We start from the raw sequence: 19,232 nt of genomic DNA, 5'->3' as shown, positions 1-19,232 counted from the left end.
CAGGCTCGACCAATCGATCACTTTACCTGGATGACACGATGCGTGATATGCGCGCAAACAGACGCTAGATGGCGGCAGATCCTCAGGATTATTTTTTTCTTTTTTTTGTTGCGTTTCCACATTTCATATCGAACTGTCTACAAATTAAATTACATTTAGAGTGATTTAAAAAATTAAATAAAAAAATATATTTTAAAAGTGAAAACATAATATCAAAAAACAATTGAGGTAACAGGACCGTGGTGCCGACTTTAACCCCCAAACTCAAAGTTGAAATATCATCCGATAAACAAAAATAAATGAGTGAACTTAAGTTTAACTCATTATTATTATTATATAAGAAATATAATATTTATTATTATATAATAATTAGATAATAAATATATATAAGAAAATAAAGGATAATTATGATAAGGAGTACCTGTAACACAAATATGAAAAAAAAGAAAAAGTAACATTTCAATAGGATTTTAAATTATTATTAAGTCAAATTTTATGGCGCATGCCCCTGGGAACAAATACTATTTTTCCAGTGTTCAAGGCAGCTTAAATTAATATTTTTGAGTTGGTTTTAAATAAATATGCAATCAAAAAAATGTGAAAGACACTTTGCTTAAGAGAAAAAAGTATTTTAAAGCTAATTCTGCCGTGCATTTATACATTTTATTTAGTAAGACATTATGCACAGTTTAAACATTAACACTGGAAAAAAACTTGTTGTTTAATAATGATTCAAGTAAAATGTATTGACTGTAAGAGTCAAACAAAAATCAAATACAATTCTAGAAAAACAAGCAGGTGATTTTACGTTACCGTATTAAAGTTAAATAAAACTGAACTGCAGTGGATAAAAAAAAAAAACTTTAAACAGGCTTTACATACTTATACACTTTGAGAATCACCACTATAGTTAGATCATGTAATAGGCTCCAGTGGAATTTAAAGGCCTGTCTTCTTTTAATAACCCTTTAAACGCAATATTTTGCCTAAACATTTGAATTGCATCAATCTATTGGAAGCTTTTACAATGCGAGAGCTATGCCATCACCCCTAATGGCTCGGCACAAATGACATCTGTAATACAATGCTATCTTTGGGATCTATAGGCTTCTTTTAAAGGCACTCAACCTCTCGCAGGGACTGGCCAGGGACCGTACTTCTGTGCACAGGCCTTGTATGGGGAAAACATTGTAGAATGGCCTTAACCAGCGTTATTTTTGACTGAAGAGGAGACATCTGTGATTAGTTTTCTTTGACGGAGTCAAGTGGTCAGCAGATTTGGTGGTAAAATAAACATACAATATACAGATTTGGGTTTTTTTTGGGGGGGGGGGGGTGTTATTCTGAGAAAAAAAAACTCTAATATATGCAACATTATAAAGTGGCAAATTTGCACACAAACAAAACCCTCCACAAATTGACGAGAATTAAAGTTACATATTTGTGACGTTCTAAAGTGGCAAATTCGCAAGGAAAAAAAAATCACATATTTTAGAGAAATAAACACGCAGATTTGGGAGGGAAAAAAACGTGCAAGAAATACACAATTCTCAAGTGTGCAACATGCCTATGGTGGAACAACTCGTTCAATATATACTTGCCCTACTTTAGCGCCTGGCATCTACATTTTGGCCTCTTTTACTGCCTCTTCTCTGCATTGCTTTGTAAAATTTCACAAAGTTGTGACAATATCCTCATTCCATTGGCTCTGTGTTAAAAAGAAAAGTCAGACAAATCGTACGCTGTATCTTCTTTTGACTAATGCTTATTGGCTGGACCTCTGTGTAAAATAGGTTGATAGGTTTCACACAGGCAAATATCTACCCGCGAGACTCGAGGGCTTGTGGCCAATGTTTATGTAAAGCAGATATGATGTAATTGGACTTTATCTGGCTAATTGAAGGGACAATGAGAACTCCTCTCTTGTCTTGTACTTGGCGAGGTATCTGGATTGTGTCGAGTCTCGGGATTTACCCAGAGGAATGTTGACACTGGGAAAAGGGCACAAGAAAATGATGAATTCCAGACTTTATCTGCTGTCTGATGTCAAACCGTGTCTGTCACTTACTACAATATTGTAACCCCAATGAGAAATAACAATCTCGCGCTGAGGTATGCATCAAATTCTCTAATAGTTCACACACAGCGAGGGCTGCTGTTTTGTGAAGCTTTTCATGATTTAACAATGCAGTAGCACCAATATCTGACTTAGATAACGATAAGGTCGTAGCGCTTACAGCAGATAAAATGACCCCAGTATTTACATCTGGGACTTCTCACATGAAGAAACATTGAATGAGACAAATTAGAGGCAAGTGAGATGGAGCAGTAGCCAGACCAAAACAGAGCATATTCCTGCCAAGATACAAGATTTACAAATATTCCATTAACGTGGTCGCACGGCAGTTTCTCTTCGTGCGACGATGTGTGCTTGAGAAAGTGTTGTATGAAACAAATAATGACCAATCATGGCTCAGTTTGCTGACCAAACCCTGTGAGAAAAATAAGTGGGAACATTTCTTTTTAAAGGCATTATTGTAGGCTACATAAAAAAATAATGAAGTTATCAAATTAATTCTGGATAACTTTTTACTGCTGAAAATGACTCAATGAGTCTAGTATCCCTTTAAATAGAGTGAGCAGGAAAGTGTTTACAGAGTGATACGTCACCCGCAGATTACAGTGAAATAGCTTATATCTATATATATTTTTAAATTGTATTATTTTCAATCAATGTAGTTTTAATGAACTACCTTATTCAATAAACATGTCAAATGTATCCAAAATTTAGTAATTTTATTTACAACAAATCAAATAATTAAAATGATATATTAATAAATAAGAATAAATAATAAAAAAAAAAACAATAAATATAATAAAACTATATATATTTATTTATATTTTAATTATTTATGGGGGGGGGGGGGAAGCTGAATTATTGCAACAAATATTGCGGGATTTACTAAACATGGGTGAATTAAAGAAGGAATGTCATACTTTGCCAACTCCCGACTTAAATATAGTTGCTAGTCAATGCAGCCCAAAATTTTCGTTACAATAATATGCCCCCAAAAGTCTTAACACAGCCTTCCGATTAATATTGTGTTTGTGGAATACGAGTTTTAAGCAGCAAAATCCACCAGTGTTTATCCATCTCAGCTAGGAGGCTGCCATTTTGCCACATTTTCAAAAATTACATCACAGTAGCTCAGGTGTAGTGACCAATCACGGCTCAGCACATACAGTACTTTGGTGGCATTTGACTTTTGGTGTTCCACAGAGTTTACATCCTAAACGCTTCAGACCAGAGTGTGAGAACATATTTGTTGCAAGATAAAATCAAACAGTGAGTCACGCTGACCACAGTTGGACGTTGCCTAGCAACCCCGTGAATCATCCCCCACAAGCGGCAAGTGTTGCTAACACAGTAATACGCGATGCCGACCTCAGCGCGGCGGGTTCATCGCCGTTCGCATTAGCGCTGACACTTCTCGCGTGGTTCCCCGACAGGTGACCTCATGATTACAGCCAATTTCTCAACGCAAGTCACAGCTCATCTAATACTGGCATGTTGTCCTTTTACTGAAACCAGATGTTGAAAGATACTTGTGGACGAGCCACCCCCTAAACAGTCACACTTAAAATGGCGACGACGCTGCCCATTTGGAAAGACAATTATTCAAAATAAATCTGTACAATATCAACACTTAAGAAAAGACAATTGCATTGATCTCCACTGTTCTTTTATTGGCTGTGTATAAAAGCCGAGGGAGCGGTTGTAAAAGAAGGAATCCGAGGGTCAGCAGTTGACGGATGGGGTGAAGGCGGAACTAGGCAGAAGGTGACAGAGTTTGCAGGCTGGTCTTGACGGTGGCTAGGTTGGCTTTCCAGGAGGAGAGGCTGTCAAACAGCTGCTGCCACTGCTGCTTGCCGAAGGTGCGGTATGTGCTTGTGCTGATGCGGAGGACGACGGAGAACATTTGCAGTCAGATTCTATACACGTTTAGCACAATAAGCCCCCAATACTGCTTATTTCATTGTTTTAGAAGCGTTTTTCATACAGATATTTGTACTGCATTCGCGTTTTTCTAAATTTCAAATTTGCACGTATTGCAGATTTCCCTGCGATAAATTCCCCTCTGGCAGTTTTGGTTTAAGTTGAACTCTGTCGGATTAGCTCAGGTGAGAAAACACAATTACTAGCCCAAAAAAAGAAAAAAGAAAAAGATAATTACCTGACAACAACCTTTTGCTGTGTCTGGTCGATTTTGCAGTACACCATCTTTGTCCGAACAGCTTAAAGATAAAAGAAAAAGAAAAGAAGAAGATATTTTTGAGAAAAAATCAACACTTGTTATACTTGAATAACATTTCAAGAGAAAACAACAACGAAGTCAAAACAAAACATGGTATTCAATATGTTCTGAGACGCATCATAGTGGCCCAAGTGCAGGTCCCTTTACCATCAATGACAAAAGCTTCGACATCCTCTTCTCCAATCAGCAGCTCCTGTTGCATGGTGTCAAAGGAGATCTCCTTGAATTCCACCGCCATGCCCAAGAACGTGAGCAGACGCATCTTGGCCATGTTTTGCTCGTGGGACAGGCCTGTGGGGAGCGACGCGCAGGAAACATTAAGCCGTCGCAGTTCAATTGCTCTTCACTCGGGGACTTTCCCAAGTCATGATTGCTTTTATACTGAAGAGCAAGACGGTTAGGGATTCCACTCATCAACACCACGACATGTCGTATGTTTGGGGAGTCCGTCCCGCCATGTGTATTTACTACTGATCCTTTAGCAGCGAGGGACAGCCATACTGCTGACACACGCACATTCCTCTTCTGTGTCAATCTCGGAATCAGCCCAGTTAATGTTAGTCTGAGTAGTTGTAGATACTCCTGTCCGTATTGTTCATAGTTCTAGTGCGTGTGAGTAAGTCACAATGTTGCAAATGTACTTACCCAGAGAATCGATGAAGTCTTTGTTAGTCTGGTAAAACTTGACGTAGGCCGCAAGCTTTGCACTTACAAATATAGTTAGCAGCTGTAAAAGAAGCAGAAGAAGTTGAAACTAGTTAAATGGAGCTAAACTCAGGTCAAGCGTATTATTTATCGTCTCGGGTATACGATCAAAGTTCACTTAAACGGGACATGTTTGAGGAAGGCTACACACTACATTTGAAAGGTCATCGGGACACACGGCATCTTCTCAATCAATTCCACAGCATTCACATTATTGCACATCTCGACACTCACGTCATGAATGAGCTCTCCCTCCAAGAAGCGCACGGGTTTGAGAGTGAGCAGGTGGTCAAACAGGAAGGTGTTGGGATCTTTTAGAGCACGGACAATGCATCTAAAACGGCATAGAGGGAGATCAATGTGGACGACGTGTAATGAAGATGAACGGGACCGCCGGGGGCAAGCGCTGCACGTTTACCTGTGGGCGTCAACGCGTGCTTGAGACGCATTGTCTTCTGTGTAACTTCCCAACAACTCCACCATCACTTTGGCTGCTGCCTCACTGCCAAATCAAATTCAGAGTCTAGGTTTTATAGTAAACACCTCATTGACAGTGTTTAGTGTCAAATGCATCTTTAGATTGTGGAAACGTACCTAATGAAAACTCAGCAGATTTACCTCATTCACTGCCATTGACGGGTATAGACGTCAAAAATTCATTTGAACTATTTTTATGAGTTTAACATTTCCCCCCCCACTTTTGTTAACAAGAGAATAAAAACCTAGAATTTTTTATTGTACATTTAGAACAGATATAACATTTGTGATTAATCGTGAGTTAACTACTGAAGTCATGCAATTAATTACGATTACAAATTTTAATCACCTGATGCCCCTATTTTCACAATTACTTTGCGTTTTTTTATTGCGTCAGGCAATACAATTTGTAAAAATTTTAATTAATCGCTTCGTTTCAATAGTTAACTCACGATTAATCACAAATGTTATATCTGTTCTAAATGTACACCAATTTTGTTCCCTAGGTTTTCATACTCTTGTTAACAAAAGTGGAGAGAAGAATGTAATTAATAGAAATAGTTCAAATTAATTTTTGACGTCTATGCCCGTCAATGGCAGTGAATGAGTTCATATGGACTGACTGAATTACCCTCATATTTATGACTAAATATGTAGTTACCTTTTTTTGCAGTCCACGAGTGCTTCATATACCAGCCTCAAAAGAGTGTGCTTCTTCTCCATATTCAGGTTCCAATCGACAATCCACTTGGCCACCTAATTGACAGGATGAAGAGAATCAGTTTTAACGAGATAGCAAAGATATCGAAAAGTCATACCGAACGTACCTGGTCGAGGTCCGTGGGGATGAAGGTGATGGCGTTGCAAGCGGCCGCCACCTTGATGAGGCTGCATAAGACTGTGTACCTGACTGGAGCATTCTCATCCATGCCATGGAACAGGTTACTCAGCCTAGAACACCCAAAAATTACTTGTTGCAGTGCCCTTCCTTACATTAATTCAGTGTATTCCATTGTAATCCACAGTGTCTTCTGCTCTAGAAAATGCCATTGTTGGTATTCCACTAACACTTTCAATCCCATCACTTCAAACTTTATTTCGTTATTGCCGTACCCTTTTAGGTAGCCGCTTTGAACACGAGTGTGTCATTTCAGTGAGCAAAAAGGTCAGAAAAAGACTCACAACTGCATCCTGAGGGAAGGTCTCTCTCCTTCACGGAACTTGACCAATTTCTCACACAGACTCTCAATGAGAGCTTCTTGCTTCTCTGCGTCCAAGATTAACAGCAGCGATACGATGCTGTTCATCACGCTCTCTACATCTGTGCAGGAATACAGAGCGATTGTGTGATTATGCATGTTACTTACTGCTTGGTGAGGCTCATTTGCAACAGTTTTGTCTAAACAGAAATTGTTGAGGGTATTTGACCTTTATCGTCATCTTTGAGACACACATCACAAGCCTCAATGATCTGAGCCAGGTCTACGTGAAGTCCACCTTCAGAGTTCTCCTCGGAGATTTCGGCTCCTTTGGACTTGATGTAGGCTCTCAACTCGGATGCCTTTGAAAAAGACATGTGCAAACATTAAATTAAAGACTGATATTTGCATGAAGTGTTTACATTGTGTTGTTAACTCATGAGTGGCGCTTTTAATCAAGTCGCAGTGCGAAAACATCTGTCATATGTTTTGTTGATATACGTGACAGAGCTTGACAAAACTACGATAGAACGACAAGTAGCAACGCTTGTAAAGTCAATCCGACAGAATGATAATGCACCAACAGACATTTTTAAGAGTCTGCGCTTCTTTATTATGCTCCACGCGAATCTACCCATCAATTTGCACCGATGTAGCATAGCTTATTTTAGCTACATTGCTAACCTTTGCGGCTCATTGTTAGTTATTCTCGAGGTCAGCAACAAGAGAATAAGATAAAAAAATTAAATAAAGGAACATGAGGTGATACCTGGTCGTCTTCCGTTATATCGATGAATGCCGGGACGCTCATTTTTGCTGTTTTTGTGCGGCTCGGTGACGAGATACACGCTCCCACCAGGGCAGACCAAACCGGAAAAGAAAAGGAAAAGGTGCCGGTGAGGTGTTTTTACTTCCGGGTCATTTTCTTAAAGCGACAGTGCTCTTTTTTGAAATAGTCATAATCGTGCCTTTCTCTTTCAGCCTTGGCGTTTCACAAGTGTTTTAAATTATGTCCCACTTTTATGACAGCGAATTGTTTCCACTTAATTTCACCCTTCGAAATTTATGGCTAAATCCCCGCATATCTCTGCTGGATAGCTTCAGCTAATGTAGCCTTAGCCTCAAAGGTCAGACAACCTCTTAAATTTGATGTCACCCAGACTTCCACACTGCATCTCCATCTTTCATCCTCTCCTCTCCAGATATCCATCTACTCTCTCTGGGAGATTAACCCTGGATGACTTGGATGAGAGTTACTGAGGTGAAACTGATCCCTGAAAGAGGTTATCTGATGGAGCTTCAGCCCATCTGCGTGGACCACCATCACAGGCCCGTCCAACCCGGAAACACCATCCGTGTCAGAGGGCAAACACCCTCCACCGTAGCCTCACTGACCTGTGGGCACACGTGTTGTGCCTCTGTACCAAGCCCGATCCTGTCTATTGCTACAATGGCGGGTCACAGGGTGATGGAAGTGAGTAGGGTGAAAAGGGTAAGTAGTGCAAGAGTTCACCCTCAAAACTATGGAGTCGTGTTACAAACATCTAAAAGGTTTTGCACAGGCTTCAGTCCCAGAGTGAAGATACAGAAGTTGTTTTCACTTGCATTGCTCTCACGTCGTTTGTCGCAGAAATTAAGGTATTTTTAGGACTCCTAGGCTACTGAGGTACTTCACGCGAAGTCTTCATTCCCTGAAAGACTTCTTGCCACATATTTCTCGTTGTAGTTACAGTTAAGGAAATGAACTCATTACAGTTAGTCTATAAAAAAAAAGAGGGGAAATGGCTGATGGAGTATTTCACCATCATGCTCGCGCGATGCGTCATCTTGTTGGGAAGGCAAGTGCCTGGTACTGAATCCCAGCCTCACTCTCTGTTGCCCTTGTATGCTGTCACAGCAAATAATTTATAGATACTTTTCCACAAGTGTGCTAGTGTAACTCTGCGCTTTTCATTATCTGATTAACAACTCTTGTCAAGTGTCTGGCGTATTTCAAGTCCTGAACAGGTTTTTTTCACCCTGACTTTGAACCTTCCAGGTGCACATGAGACTCTTTTTTGGGGGGGGGGGGTCTTCTGCTGTTGCGGTATTACCTTGAATACAGTATCATTTAGTCAGTCTGTTGAAAAAACTACGTTAGTGTTTTCAATATGTTTGGTGGATTTTTTTTTATGGTTATAGTCGTTTGTATTACAACTGCTTTTTCAATTGGAAATAGAACTAAACGGTCATCAAACCTTTATTAATCCTATAGAGTGTTTTAAGTTATATTCTAGCATTCTTAACATGCACACAAGTGCAAACATAAGTTCATTGTTAGCAAAGGGTAAAAACAACAGTCACTATATAGCATTCCTAGTTGAAAAGAAAAGAACTGCTACTCATAACTACTTTGCTATTGTTGTCTTCTTCACGTCCTTCTGCTCTTACTCACTTTGCTGAGGCTGGATGCCCCCCCCCCCCCCCAAACAATTGTTACAAAAGCCACAAAAATCCAAAGAAAGGTCAAGGTCAAAGCACTTGTCCAGAGTTAGCTCTTCACCTGCTAAACGAAGGTGCTGTGCAACAAGCTTGAGGTGCTCGTAAGCAGCAATGTAAGATAGGGCCAAAGGTGACTGAGCTGGACAATCGCAGGGCAAGGGAAGGGGGGGGGGGGGGTCGGGGGTTGGGGGTGTGGGGGTCAATGAGTTGGCCCACACCTGCACACTTGGCGATTTATCCTCATATACAAAACCAACTAGCAAAAGAAAAACTGTAATCCCGTGTGTTCTTATTGGAAAACAATATTTTGAGGTGCCACGGCCCAAAATTCTCCTACATTAATTTTTTTTAATTTTTTTAACAAACTGCATGTATTTTCCAGGTTCATCTGTGCCCTTCTTAGAGTAGCTAGCATATACCTACATACTAGTATACATCAAATTATTTCTTAAAATGGATTTTGATTTAAAAGATGCGAGTGCATCGAACCGAATCTAATTGTTGCACTTTAAAATATATCAAGATGCATATACAATCTTTTATTGGAGAAAAATTAGAATTTTATATTTACAGGTATTACAGAGTAGTGATTCAATAGCAGAATGAAAGGGCATCCAATAGATCCTGTTTCACATCACTAAAGAATGCTGTCTCCTGTCATTTGTATCATGTAAACTACACTCCTGTTGCTCTCCCTTTCATTTTTATAATTAGTCACGCTTCTGTGACTTTACATTCCCATTGGGAAATAAATTGGAATATAAAAAAAAAAAGAGAGACTACTGCAGTTTCCCTGATATGTTTTTAATGTATAACTAAACTTTTACCATGATAAAACATGACCTGTGCAGTCCTCAGAGGGCTGATTGACATTTGCAGCAGCCCCATGTTTTCAGTATTTTTATGTCTGGTGAAATATTTAAGTACAATTCAGTGGAAGAGTATTTGTCATTTGGCATGTCACGCAGTCTTCGTGATGATGTCAGTTTCCCATTTGATCGTAAAATTGTGATTGTGAAACTATGTTGCCACAGAATACATCTTTAATATGTTAAATGGATTCGGACTATAGCAACTATTTGCTTTGTAAAAAGAAGCCACCAAAATTAATTCCCTGCCTGCTTTCACACCTGTAATTTGCTTTCTCTGGTCTATATATCGACATCATGCTCAAACAGCTTAATAATATACAGTGAATAAAGTATTAAAAATATTGCTTTGGCGCCATCTTGGCGTCAAGGCACTATGTTGAAGTGAGTTGAGGAGTGTCATGTAGGACAATTTTATGAAATCTTCAATTATTAAAAAAAAAATCTCAGGGGGATTGGCGGCAATTGCGCACTGATTTTCACTATTAGTGGCAAGGCTAGCTAATATGCTAATATGCTAATGCTAATAGCATAATAAACTGTCAGATGCTCAGGCGCGTTGTCATGGTGTAGCAGCCGCGAGCTGTGACCTCCACAAGCAAATGCTGCAGGACCTCTTTGTAGAATTGCTGGTTGATCATCTGACCCACACTGAAATAAAAAAAATATGTAGTTTGGATAGTTTGAAATGACTTTGTGATATATCAGTCCTGGAACTTTTCTAACAGGCCTCATTTCATCGATAAACTGGTTTCATATACCACAATCATGGCATAGAAATGTTATAATGTGTCACAAAAAATGCGCTGTCTGTGTGTTTTGACTTTTTAATTAAAACAACATCAAAATCAACATCAGACAGGCGCGTAGCTCACCAAAGCATGGCGGTGAAAGGGGTACGCGAGGGGCTGCTGCAACTCCCGTGGAATACCAAATAGCGCCTCTGTAGCGGTGATTCTTTTTATGTTTATGGCATATTGCCCACTCGGCCTCCTACAAGATAAATGACTGCATATTAAGAGTCGGTTGAGCCCAGGTGCGGCCCCTATCGCTGTCTGCCGGCCAAAGGGTGAGTATCCATGTAAAGCAGCTTCATGGTCATCGTCCAACATGGCCGCCTACCTTCCACCCACTAATTGTCTGCTTCCCACAGTTCTGCCTGCCTTCACCGGCTCTGAAAAATCCCCCTCGCTCAGACTCATCTATCAGTCAGTGACCTTGTCAGGATGCATTGCTTGACTTGCTTTGGGCTTCCCAAGGTGAGGTTGATTGCTTGTTAATTACTTATAAGCGGAGTCCCCCATTCCTTGCACGCCGTTTCACAAAACCAACAAACAAATACAGTTGAAGATGCTTTTACTGCAGAGGACTCATTTATTCATTTGTAATGATTTTTTTATGTTTCTCATTTACGCCAAAAGAAATACTCTTTATTGTTGGATTTGTTTGTGAATGTAATAAAATGAGGATGTCATAATTATTTGATCAGACAAATGATGACAAAGACCCAATGAAAACAACAGGCATGAATTTATTGCAACCAACACACATTTTGTTTGTTTGATGATGAATAGAAATAGATGACAACATGTGATTATGACCATTGACAGTTTGGGAACAGCTGGTCGTTTTTAATCTGAATCAGCCCAAGTCATGTTATATAAAAACAAAACATTCCACAGTGGGGAGCAACCCCCATGGATGAATACAATCTGTTCCGAGATGCTGAACCACCTTGGTTTTGTTCTTTTGGAAATAACGGAATATAGTCATAATTGGTGCCTTCCTGGGTAATCACTAAATAAGAAGTGAACATTATTAACATTCATACAGCACATCTGTGGGAAAAAAGCAAAATGTAACATCCTTAACTCATTCACTGTCATTGACGGCTATAGACGCCAAAAATTCATTTAAACTATTTCTATTGGTTTAATTTTTTTCCCACATTTGCTAGCAAGAGTATGAAAACCTCGATTTTTGTTGTTGTAAATTTAGAACAGATATAAAGTTTGTGATTAATCGTTAGTTAACTAGTGAAGTCATGTGATTGATTACAATAAAAAAATGTATTCGCCTGAAGGGCCTAATTAAAAAAAAGGGGGCGTTTAGTCGTAATTAATCGTTTGATAATTTGATATCTCTTATAAATGTACAATAAAAAAATATCTAGGTTTAATAAAAAATGAAATTAAATGAAACAAAATGTTAAACTAATAGAAATAGTTCACATGATTTTTTTTTACGTCTATAGTCGTCAATGGCAGTGAATGAGTTAATTATAAACTTTATGAAAATGTGTGGGTTGTTGCTTGGAAGGAAAGTCTCATAGAGGCACTCCAAAAATCAAAGAACAGGCAACACAGCCTTGTAGAATGAATCCACTGAACTGAAAACACAAGATTTTCTGAAGCATTGGGTGGCTTGCATACAGCTAACTTTTGAGATGTGCCTCTTTTCCATCTCTGACTTGTCTTGAACCTACGACCTTCTATTATTCTGACACCTATCTATGTTATTTAGCTGATAGCTTCTAAGTCCTTGTGATTAATTATCTGCTCCACATATTCAGTCAAGCAGAGTTATGATCAGAATCATCTACAATGCAGTGCAATTAATGGTCAATTCATGTCAGGCATTCAGCTAGAATTTTATGATTCCACACAAAAAAAAAGAAGTAAAAAACAAAAATCTCCTCCACTCAAGCCGTATCATTCAACTTCATATCACTGACAGCACCACGGTGATCAATCATGGCAACTTTGGGGTCGTTCATCCCCCGGCGTGGAATGTGCGTGCTCTCGTTCAACCTCATGGCAGCCGAAAAAAAAAAAAAATGGAGTCATTGCGGTAGGATGGCGTTTCTCTCCGTGATGGAGTGACCTCTTGTCATCAAACGGTGTTTATATTACGCACACTCGCAGGCTTGTACAAGTGTTAAGATGACATATTTAAACAACAGTTAGCATCCAATTTGTCTGGCTTGAAACGAAAAATGCCAAGACTCTGTAATACTAATTAGAGGCATGTTGCACTGCATGACCTTTCACTTTTCAGATAACAATAGAGGCTATCTCATCCGAGTTGATGATGTAGAGCAGAGAGGTCCTCAAAAGGTGGATTTCGGCCTGGCTCCAGGACGAGTTACCTTTGTGTATGGACCGGACCCAGACCTCATATTAGATAAATTTGATCAACATTTGTAATTTTAGATGTGCGACTTTTAGGGGATATACGGTAACCGTTGCAGGTTTCTATCAGCTTTTCTAGTCATTACAATAGTAAAGGTAGGAAATGCACTGACCAATAGCATGCACTGTAACTCATCCCATGTGACGCGGCTTAGCCAATCAAATCTATACAATTCAGATTCGTGGGGAGATTGAGTAGGTGTTGTTTGAGTTAATTGGTGAATATAGTAATTAGTGATAGACCGATACTGATTATTAGTAGTCAAGAAGCCCGATAGCCGTTTTTTCAAGCCGATATTCATTTGCCGTAAAAGAGAAAATAATATTGCCCCCCAAAAAATGTTATGTAATTTTTCTTTTGAATTTAAACATATAAAAAGAATAGACAGCTTTGTTTACAAATTATAACAAAACTTGCAGGGAGCTTCCAAGGTCTTCAGCATGTGTTAAAGTAGCACTAAGGAACTTTTCAACCTTAATAAAATATTTTCATAACTCTTCTGATGAAACATCGACTTAAAACTAGTTGAATGGTAACTTTGCCATGGCCGGAGGGGGTCTGAATAATTTTTACTGGCACACAGTAACTTTGAGGAGGACTGTTTTGTTTGTCTTTTATTTCATCTTCTGTTTTTCTGAGAAGATTAAAAAACAATGGAAAAAAGGGGAAGCTACTCGGATAAAAGGACAGTCAAGGATCAAAATTGGCCTGGATTTCACTCGCTGGTGTGAGTTAAAAAAACGATTTAATGCGTTTGTCCTCATGGGAAATGTGGTCTTCCTTTAGACATAACAATACCACTTTTGTCCATATGGTGCTGCCATAATCAACGTGAACTGAAAGATCCTTAGTGTTGCTTTAAGCTAAATTAAAAACTAAGCAAGTTCTCTAAAGTTTTCTACTGTAAATAAAGTTTTCCAAAATGTCAACATTATTTATTTATTTATTTATTTATTTTATTAAAAAGTGTAGGGAGTTCCCAGTGTCAGCATAATATTTTAAAATCCATGAATGAAAACTTCCGTGTATCTCACTGAGCAACAAATGCTAATTTTTGGGGTTTTCCTCAAGGTTCGTAAAAGGTTTCGAAAGATCTTCGCAGACAGTGAAATTTTTTTTTAGCAGAAAAATAAAACATTTTAAAAGAAAAACCTTATAACGATCATCAATTGGTCATAGTTTACATGGAGTAGGAAGAAGTTAAAAACGTATCTAGTCCTACCCCTTATTATTTGTATGTTTTGACTTATTTCATTATTGATACAATAATAGGTAAATATATTTCAATGAAAAAAAGAAATAATGTATAAACCTGCTCGTGTATACAACTGAACTTGACATGTACGTTCATTTGCCAGCAGCATATGTACATTGTCTGAATATGTTAGAAATGTCTTTGCGCCAAGTAAAAATGGCTGTGAACATCTTACAAATCCTGTTGAAAACCCCAAATTCGCAATGTTCGCAAGCATTCACCAGCTTAATCGGCCTTCAGATTTGCAAAAAAGGCCAATGCCGATATTTGGCATTTTGACAAATATCGGCACAGATAATCGGCCCGGCCGATAATCGATCTATCCCTAATTGAAATCCCAAGAAAATTGGAAAAGGGGGTTAAAGCTGTTTATCTTTTAATAGTGCTCCAGATTGTTTACAGCTGAATAGACTTTCCCTGGCTATTTGCGACCGCCTGCTCTAGGAGTTTGTTGTTTTCATTCGCTTTCATTTGTTTCATGATCCTTGCCATGGATATTGTAACTTGCACTACACATTAGAGCAGTGTGACGAACCTTAATGCTTCTGAAACTGGTGCGGAAATGCAGCCAGAGACAGAAAAACTTCTATCCAGGCAGCAAATTTGCAACACTGCTCAGTGTCAATTGGCGAGCCAAGCTTACAGGTTCCCGTTAACTGTTTTCTAAGGAGTGCCTCAACACTGGATAAAAAAAAAAAAGAGACTTTTAGCATCAAACACATTTTCAGCTATTATATTAGCCAGCTGAGATTGGCAAATTCTCAATTCCATGCTGATGGTAGATATTTGCACGCTTCTCCCTATCATTGCACTCACGTGTGAGTCATCAGATCCGCGTTTGCGTGTCCAGCCCACACAACGAGGCTTGTGGTGGATGACAGCATATGCGCAGTAACCGCTGGAGATATGCGCAATGTTTTTTGTTGCCTGCTGACGCCCTGCCGGCCGCAGCTGCTGCTGGGCGTGACAACACGGAAGAGGCCGCAGTTTACTGTAAGGCGCTGATAACGGGCCGGCCTTGATCGTGACACACATGCACCTGCTGGGATGAGACATGGATTATGGAGCTCATTTCTGCAAGTGTCTAACTATATAAACCTTAAAAATACTTGAAAGCAAGATATATCTTTTTTTTATTTTATTTTTTATTTAGTTCAATTATAATGTGTACAGATAATGTTCACCTTTGGAGATTCCTAGAGCCTACATTATTTATTAATTTTATCGCAAATATTTGACCAGAACCAAAAAGCTAAATATTGCGTGTATAACGTAATATAACGTTTTTTTTATGTGTTTATTTGACATAAACTGGAGGGAGGAATATTGGGTTTAGTGGTGGAGGGTGAAGGTGAAGAGAAACAAGCCAGCAGAACTGTGTGTGTTAAACATCAGTGGACAAGTATTGCGTCTGACACATATAGCGTGGAGAGACTCACTCTCCCACAGATTGTTCTTCTCTTCGTCTTATCACAGCTTCGGATATGTGACTCTTTGAAGAGTGCTCACTGTTGATAGGAGGGGGGGAAAAAAATCATGGCCATTGCTTGTTGATTAAGAAAAATAAGTAACAATGACTATCCTGTTTGATAAAAAAGGACTTCAAAGACTTGTCTTCCTAAATAGGAAGCAAATTTCCCCAGACATGTAACAATCTAATGAGAATCATTGAATTGAAAAATCGCAGCAGTCATTTTGAAACAGTAAATTGAAGGACATATACTGTGAACAGGATTACACTAAAATCAATCAAAACTTTGTAGAAGCCAAAGGAATGTGATAGATTTATAAAATAATATATCACAATTTCATGATTGAAAGTGTGGCAGAACAATAATGGCGCCTCCCACCACTCCATCAACCAGGAAGTAGCATACTTCCTAAACAAATGAAAATATGGCCGTAAACTTTTGCCATTTGTTGGTCAGCCAGCCCATATGGTTGACTTAAACCATTTCTTGCCTCTCATTGGTGGACTCATTTTAATATTTGAGCATATGAGGCTAAGAAATTACAGAAATAAACACATAGCTGTCGTTAGCATACCTTGTTTGTGTGCCCCCAGGACCTTTGTCATCATCTTCTCCTTATGACCGGTTCAATATTTCCTGTTCAGAAGTGGAAAGTCAACCAGTCCAAACTGAATTGGAGTGGTGAAAAATAAATATTATTAATCATTTAACAGGAGCACATTTTTAGAAACACGATGATGATGATGATAATGCATGGTAGTTGTCAGAGGTGGTCATTTAAAAAAAAAAATAATAATCCCCCCCCCCCCATTTAGTGATTTAGAGACCAGTTTTTGAAATCTATTTTACAGCTGATTGGGAGCCAGTGTAAATTCTTTAGGACTAAAGTAAGGTGTTCTGATCTCTTTGTTTTATATTATAAATAAGCCAATGCATCATTATGCTGTCACTGAGTTCAGTAGTTGAATAACCAAACGCAATATGAACAATTCACATTTTTATGAAACACATCACTAACCTAGTTAGCGTACTAGCCATAGTCGAAAGTAAGTACTAGCATAAACTGGCACGATATCGCACATGATGTTTACAATCATTCTCTTTGACTTAAACATTCAATAAATTAAAATAGTTATAGTTACACACAAAAATCTAGAATGAATACTTTTCTCGGAGAGCGTCGGTACAGTACGTGAACTTGATCTCGTTGGATTGCACAAATGTAGAAGTGTTGTGTGTGTCGAGGTGTAACTAAAGGTGATGGACTGCGCATTCACGTGTTGTTATCTCTTGTCACAAAGTGTTAGAAAGTAGCAATGCAACTGCTTCAAGCTGAGAATTAGCAGTGCCATGGAAAAGGATTTTTAAGATCATCAAGTGTGAAATCATGAATTGTCTGTGGTGAATTTTTTTGTAGCCATTTTCACTGGCCACGCCTACGCCTGATTAGTGTTGCCGAATTGCAACAATTCTACTAGGACCAAAATATTCCCACAGAGACATGAAAGCCTCATTGACAGTTGTCGTTGGCCCAACCAGTTATTTGGTTTCCACACAAGGCCTTAGGTTTGGATCAACATTTAATAACTGCATTTTGCGTTTACTTGTGTTGTCTTTGACTAACGGTAATATTTAAAAAAAATTGTTAGTGTTACAAACATGCAAAAAAAAAAAAAATCTGGAAGGGGGCAAACACTTGTACTGCACGTCACTGGTGAAGAGCACTGTTGTTTCGTGTGTTATCTGCATATCTAAGACCAAAATAACACCTGCAGATTTGCCTGAGAACTGCATCTATTTTAAAACCGATGACTGGTGTTTTTAAAATGACAGCATTATTAAACCGCAAGTGTTTTTTTGCTTTAAAAACAAGAACAGCCTGTCTTTCGATGCATGCAAACAGATTTGTGTTGAATTACAGAAAAGTAATGTCTTTTTCACGTGTTCCGCCAGGTCACATATCTGTGTAGTTTATCATGTGGCTTTTTGGCTGAAACAAAGCCGTCTCCAATTCCCTCATGACGCTGGAGAAAGTTGGGATCTTGTGTGTTTCTTGTTAAGGGTCACGGCTCGTAGTGACCGTTCGCCTTCCTCTCCGTTCTGATGTTGTTTTAAACCCAGAGTTAACCACATAGTGATCTGAAGAAGAATGGGCGGACTTGGGGACCGCCATCCGTCATGTGGGCTGAAGGGCTTGTTTTCTCTCCGACCCGTCACCTCTGATGAATCCTCGCTAAATACTCCACTGGGGAAGGCATGCCTTGGCTTAACAGCAAATATTTGGGCCAGATTTCCTCGATTGTGCCACAACCTTTTGCTCTCATAGCACATTATTTACGGCCCTTGTTTGTTTATCGTGGGTGGACCCCGGAAGTTTTGGCAATTGTTGAGGGAGAAATAATTTTTCTCTGCTTCCATATTTAAATCAGCTCTGTGGACATCCTCTGAATGTTTGGGTGTTCTTCTGGGATATGACTTCGCCTCTGTACTAATTCCCAGAATAAGTCAGAGAGGATTTTATCTTGCCTAGAACCATAAAATACACAATTTGTGTATTTTTACACTATTGACACTATTACCTTCTCTGTCGGACCAATAACTTACAACTTACATGAAATAATACAAATTTGTTTCCAACAGTCTTTGGTTTGTGCAGCTTCCAGTCATTTGTGGGTTATTTTATTTTATCCAATCAGATATCAGCTTCAAGTGCTGCCATGCAAATATTATTTGCCCAGCGCCTTCAGAATTCCGAGTGCTGGCATCAGCCCCCCCCCCCACACACACACACCGTTGAAATTATTATTATTATTATTATTTTTTTAACAATCAGTTTTTATGTTCACCAAATCCGCTGATGGGTTTTTCTGTCCTCAAATTGCTTTTGCTTCGTTTATCCCTCTGATTCGTTGAGCTTAAAATGTGCATCATGAAAACTGGACTTTTTGAGGCTCGGTCAAGGCTTGCTTGTTTCAACCTGGAAATGTATTTATAAATTTATTTATTTCTCTTTTTTTCACTTTCAGATCAGTATGCATGACCGGAACAGTTAGCTTAGACAGACAGGCAGGAGCAAAGAAAGGAATTCTGCTGCCTCTGCATCAGCATCTCTGGTGAGTATGATGTGATTTATTAAAAAAATGTATATTCATATATATTAATCGTGAACTGCTATATTGTAATGTAGAAGCTTGGAGTTGTTTGGAGGCGATGTATTGGAAGATGAAGGTGACTGTTTATTTTTAGTATTATGGTATATGGTACAT

At 38.9% G+C, this 19,232-nt stretch overlaps 1 protein-coding gene across 1 annotated transcript; it reads right to left on the bottom strand.

Moving 5' to 3' along the window:
• Positions 1-3,726: 3,726 nt before the first annotated feature.
• On the bottom strand, positions 3,727-7,580 carry eif3m (eukaryotic translation initiation factor 3, subunit M). The gene is made up of 11 exons (XM_086071279.1): positions 7,467-7,580; positions 6,927-7,059; positions 6,681-6,819; positions 6,326-6,449; positions 6,160-6,254; positions 5,440-5,523; positions 5,256-5,355; positions 4,962-5,043; positions 4,464-4,607; positions 4,236-4,296; positions 3,727-3,954 (listed from the first exon to the last, which is right to left on the bottom strand). Exons 1-11 carry the CDS (start codon positions 7,506-7,508, stop codon positions 3,831-3,833), a joined length of 1,128 nt encoding a protein of 375 aa, XP_085927405.1. The 5' UTR covers positions 7,509-7,580; the 3' UTR covers positions 3,727-3,830.
• Positions 7,581-19,232: the final 11,652 nt, after the last annotated feature.

Source organism: Leptonotus elevatus, chromosome 3, assembly GCF_054856555.1.
Source record: "Leptonotus elevatus isolate MCC_2025b chromosome 3, RoL_Lele_1.0, whole genome shotgun sequence".
Classification (NCBI taxonomy): Eukaryota; Metazoa; Chordata; class Actinopteri; order Syngnathiformes; family Syngnathidae; genus Leptonotus; species Leptonotus elevatus.
The sequence above is the reverse complement of the archived record's forward strand: the minus strand, read 5'-3'. Positions and strand labels throughout refer to the sequence as shown.